The 4,642-nt window shown below is 47.0% G+C and overlaps 1 protein-coding gene across 2 annotated transcripts in view; it reads right to left on the bottom strand.

Annotated features, from left to right (window-relative positions):
- LOC311240745 (histone acetyltransferase KAT7-like) overlaps window positions 1-4,642 on the bottom strand; it is an 88,226-nt gene continuing 83,584 nt past the window's right edge. For both annotated transcript variants that reach the window (XM_084329318.1, XM_084329319.1), the window contains exons 14-15: window positions 3,126-3,232; window positions 1-1,862 (exon numbers count right to left, since the gene is read on the bottom strand). In XM_084329318.1, coding sequence (XP_084185444.1) covers window positions 1,764-1,862; window positions 3,126-3,232 — 206 coding nt within the window. In that variant the 3' untranslated portion in view covers window positions 1-1,763. The remainder of the gene's footprint in view (window positions 1,863-3,125; window positions 3,233-4,642) is intronic.

Here is a 4,642-nt window from a genome sequence, read left to right as displayed (position 1 = left end):
GACACCCACAGTTTAACGCTTAACGATCGTTAGGATTTCAATCTTGTTTGTGGTTTTTAAAACAACGATTCCCTGGTTTTAAAAAGGGGGCAAAATAAATCGACGCCCTGCCCTGGGCTTATTAATGATTTGAGAAAACCTGGTTTTCTTTGTTGCATAGTAACGTTACCGTGGTTACTTCATAATGGCAGCCAGAGGCTACAGCCAATAGAGAGGACTCTTCAGAGGCTACAGCCAATAGAGAGGACTCTTCAGAAGCTACAGCCAATAGAGAGGACTCCTCAGAGGCTACAGCCAATAGAGAGGACTCCTCAGAAGCTACAGCCAATAGAGAGGACTCCTCAGAGGCTACAGCCAATAGAGAGGACTCATCAGAGAGGGGGCGGGGCACAGCAGAGCTCTATTGGACACACACACACACACATACACACGAGAAGCACCGCCACGCTATGTCACAAAGACGGTACAAGTCATCCGGGTGGGGGTCACTTCCTGATGACATCACGCCCAGAATTGGCCAATGGCAGCTATAGCTTCCCGTCTTTCCCGACTGACTTGCCTTACAGACGATGGAGGTTAACGGTGTAGTAGTATATCTAGCGTGAGAAGAAAGCTGTGGACGTCTGCTCTGGACTCAAACGACCAATATCAACACCTTTTAACCATGTATTACTTTAGCCAAATACTATATGTATCTGTAGGACCAAAATAAAAAGCTTTCCTCAGCTGTAGAAGATCAAGTCCCTGGGCTCTGATGTCAGACATGTTATATTATGTTATGTTATGTCATGCCTCTTGGGACAAGCGATACTTCACATCCAGTACCGGTATCGTTGCTTCTTAACCCTTTCACTACCACACTACCCTAATGCACGTCAAAGTGTTAACCCTTTCACTGCGACAATACAGAAGGTTCACCCTTTCACTGCCACACGACAAAGGGGTTAACCTTCTGTAGTGTGGTTGTGAATGGGGTTAACACTTTGACGTGTGGCAGTGAAAAGGTTAACCTTCTGTATTGTCGCTGTGAAAGGGTTAACCCCTTTGGTAGTGTGGTAGTGAAGGGGTTAAGCAGCAGTCTGTCTGGTCATGTGGGGACGAGTCACTGGAGGTCAGCAGCACTCCCTGAACATCAGCTGCTTCACGGTCACCAGGCCTCATTATGTTGGAACGCTTGATAAACACCAGCTCCCCCTGGTGGCAGACGTCATAATAGTCCTACATCATGCATCTATTCTACATCGGCTAATGAAGCCTATTCTTTTTCAAGTGCCGTGTGGGTGAGGTTGAATATTATCCGAACACAAATCGGTGTCACTCGAGATGTTTTTTCAGTACATGCTGTAAAGAAAAAGGGGCTTCTAGAATCTATATCTGCGTGTCGAGGACGTATATTCACATTTAGATATCACATACAGAGTACATCCTCCCTAGTTGAATCTAATCTAGATTCATATTAACTTTATTTTTTTTCGTCTAACATTCTACACCTGCGTCACACAGAGAGCTAAAGCGGTTGTGAAATCAGAACAAACTCTTGGTGATATTGATCGTGACGGTTGAGCCCCAGGGGTGCCTCGTCAAAAGTATCCGAGTACGATCGCTGCGAGTGGTTTTGCAAAGGAGTGCGTGCGTGCGTGCGTGCGGGTTCAGGTCGGGAGTGGGTGCGGATGGTTGTGCGTGTTAACAGTGTGTGTTTGTGTCTCGTGGGGAGGGGGGGACGGGGACAGGGGGGCTGGGATGGTGAGGAGGAGGAGGTAGTACTACGTCCCTTTAGGTGGCGTCCATTTTAAGGCTGTGGGGTCGATGGTCTTGCTGTTGCCACGTTTGGTCTCCTTGGCCTTCCAGTCGTCGATGAGGTCCTGCGGGACGAGAGAGGACATGGAGACGGTAAATAAATGGTGCATTTATATTATTATTATATTACATATATTTTATCCAAAGCGTTTTACAATTCTTGTTCCTCACATTCACCCACTCACCCACTCGCTCACACATTCACACACCGATGGCGGAGGCGACCGTACGAGGTGCCGACCTGCTCATCGGGAGCAATTAGGGGTTAAGTGTCTTGCTCAAGGACACCTCCGACACGCTGCCCGGGAGGAGCGGGAATCGAACCGGGAGCCTTCCAATTACCAGATGACCACTCTACCTCCTCGAGCCGCTGTCACCCCGGTGTTGTGGTGTTAAGCTAGTTAAGCTACTTGTTTCTTCCTAATCTTCCTGGACTTTTGACCTTTGACCCGTGACTTTTTACTCTCACATTTTCTACATTTATTACTGTACATTTACTGTATATTTTTGGCTGTATATTTTAGAATGTATATAGATATTCGGAATGTATATCCCAGAATGTATTTTTTATTCTTATTTGTGAATTTTTATTTGGACTACCAAAATGTTTATTGTGAGTTTATTGTGTAGTGCTGAATTTCTCTCGGGATCAATAAAGTAGTTCTATCCTATTTATTAATAAACTTGCTGCTTTATTTGAATTTCTTCCTCGGTCCTAAAGGGGGGGGGGGGGACCTTAGTGGGGTCCATAGAAAAAATTTAACCTACAACTTCATAGACAAAAGTCAAGGAGCCCAATGAATTATCTACGGAGCAGCTCAAGAACTTCCCGACCAGGACGACTGGACAAATCAGAGAGTTTCCCTCGATTATTCCAGGCCTGAGCAGAGAGCATGTTCACAAACACTGACTGAACTGTCCTGGATCAAAGCAGTAATACGTGTGAATTCTTAAAGCTGGGTGGTGTTCGAGTAGCATGTGAACACTGCTAAATACTAGAGGCCTAAATACACTCTGCTGTAGGCAGGGCTCGACATCAACACCCGCCACCCACCAAGTGCGGGTAGAATTCAGCAGTGGCGTGTAACTCCGTCACTCTTACCGGCCACTTTGGCGGGTAGACCGTGCGGCGTCACCGTTTTAGAGTCGTAGTGAAGAGTCTCTCTCTCTCTCTCTCTCGGAACGCAGTGCGTGATGATGACTTGTGTTTCGCGCATAATGAGAGTCTCTCTCGCTCTCTCTCGGTCTCAAGTAGCCACACTTTATACTATAAAAACGAACTGGATATATTTGAAGTTTGAAGTTGCAGTTGATGAGTGTCTACCTACCTGTCTCTTTAAGACCAGGTGCTTCCCCTTCCAGTACTTGAGCATCTGGAGGGACTGGAGGGTGCTGACGATGTCCACCGGGTTGACGGCCGTCTCCTGGCTGATCTCTGGGGTTCAACAAGAAGGCATCGAGGTCAGCAGAGCCAAGTCATTAATGACAAGTCTCAAGTCAAGTCCCGAGTCGTTAATGTCAAGTCAAGTCCCGAGTCGTTAATGTCAAGTAGAGTCCCGAGTCGTTAATGTCAAGTAGAGTCCCGAGTCGTTAATGTCAAGTCAAGTCCCGAGTCGTTAATGTCAAGTCAAGTCCCGAGTCGTTAATGTCAAGTCAAGTCCCGAGGCGTTAATGTCAAGTAGAGTCCCGAGTCGTTAATGTCAAGTCGAGTCCCGAGTCGTTAATGTCAAGTCGAGTCCCGAGTCGTTAATGTCAAGTCGAGTCCCGAGTCGTTAATGTCAAGTAGAGTCCCGAGTCGTTAATGTCAAGTAGAGTCCCGAGTCGTTAATGTCAAGTCGAGTCCCGAGTCGTTAATGTCAAGTCGAGTCCCGAGTCGTTAATGTCAAGTCGAGTCCCGAGTCGTTAATGTCAAGTCGAGTCCCGAGTCGTTAATGTCAAGTAGAGTCCCGAGTCGTTAATGTCAAGTCGAGTCCCGAGTCGTTAATGTCAAGTAGAGTCCTGAGTCGTTAATGTCAAGTCGAGTCCCGAGTCGTTAATGTCAAGTAGAGTCCCGAGTCGTTAATGTCAAGTAGAGTCCCGAGTCGTTAATGTCAAGTAGAGTCCCGAGTCGTTAATGTCAAGTCAAGTCCCGAGTCGTTAATGTCAAGTAGAGTCCCGAGTCGTTAATGTCAAGTCGAGTCCCGAGTCGTTAATGTCAAGTCAAGTCCCGAGTCGTTAATGTCAAGTCGAGTCCCGAGTCGTTAATGTCAAGTCGAGTCCCGAGTCGTTAATGTCAAGTAGAGTCCCGAGTCGTTAATGTCAAGTCGAGTCCCGAGTCGTTAATGTCAAGTAGAGTCCCGAGTCGTTAATGTCAAGTCGAGTCCCGAGTCGTTAATGTCAAGTAGAGTCCCGAGTCGTTAATGTCAAGTAGAGTCCCGAGTCGTTAATGTCAAGTAGAGTCCCGAGTCGTTAATGTCAAGTCGAGTCCCGAGTCGTTAATGTCAAGTCGAGTCCTGAGTCGTTAATGTCAAGTAGAGTCCCGAGTCGTTAATGTCAAGTAGAGTCCCGAGTCGTTAATGTCAAGTCGAGTCCCGAGTCGTTAATGTCAAGTCGAGTCCCGAGTCGTTAATGTCAAGTCGAGTCCCGAGTCGTTAATGTCAAGTCGAGTCCCGAGTCGTTAATGTCAAGTAGAGTCCCGAGTCGTTAATGTCAAGTCGAGTCCCGAGTCGTTAATGTCAAGTAGAGTCCTGAGTCGTTAATGTCAAGTCGAGTCCCGAGTCGTTAATGTCAAGTAGAGTCCCGAGTCGTTAATGTCAAGTAGAGTCCCGAGTCGTTAATGTCAAGTAGAGTCCCGAGTCGTTAATGT

The sequence above is a fragment of the Notolepis coatsorum genome (genome assembly GCF_963971535.1).
Source record: "Notolepis coatsorum genome assembly, chromosome: 14".
Classification (NCBI taxonomy): Eukaryota; Metazoa; Chordata; class Actinopteri; order Aulopiformes; family Paralepididae; genus Notolepis; species Notolepis coatsorum.
Note: the sequence above shows the minus strand (reverse complement) of the source record. Positions and strands in the feature narration are given on the sequence as shown.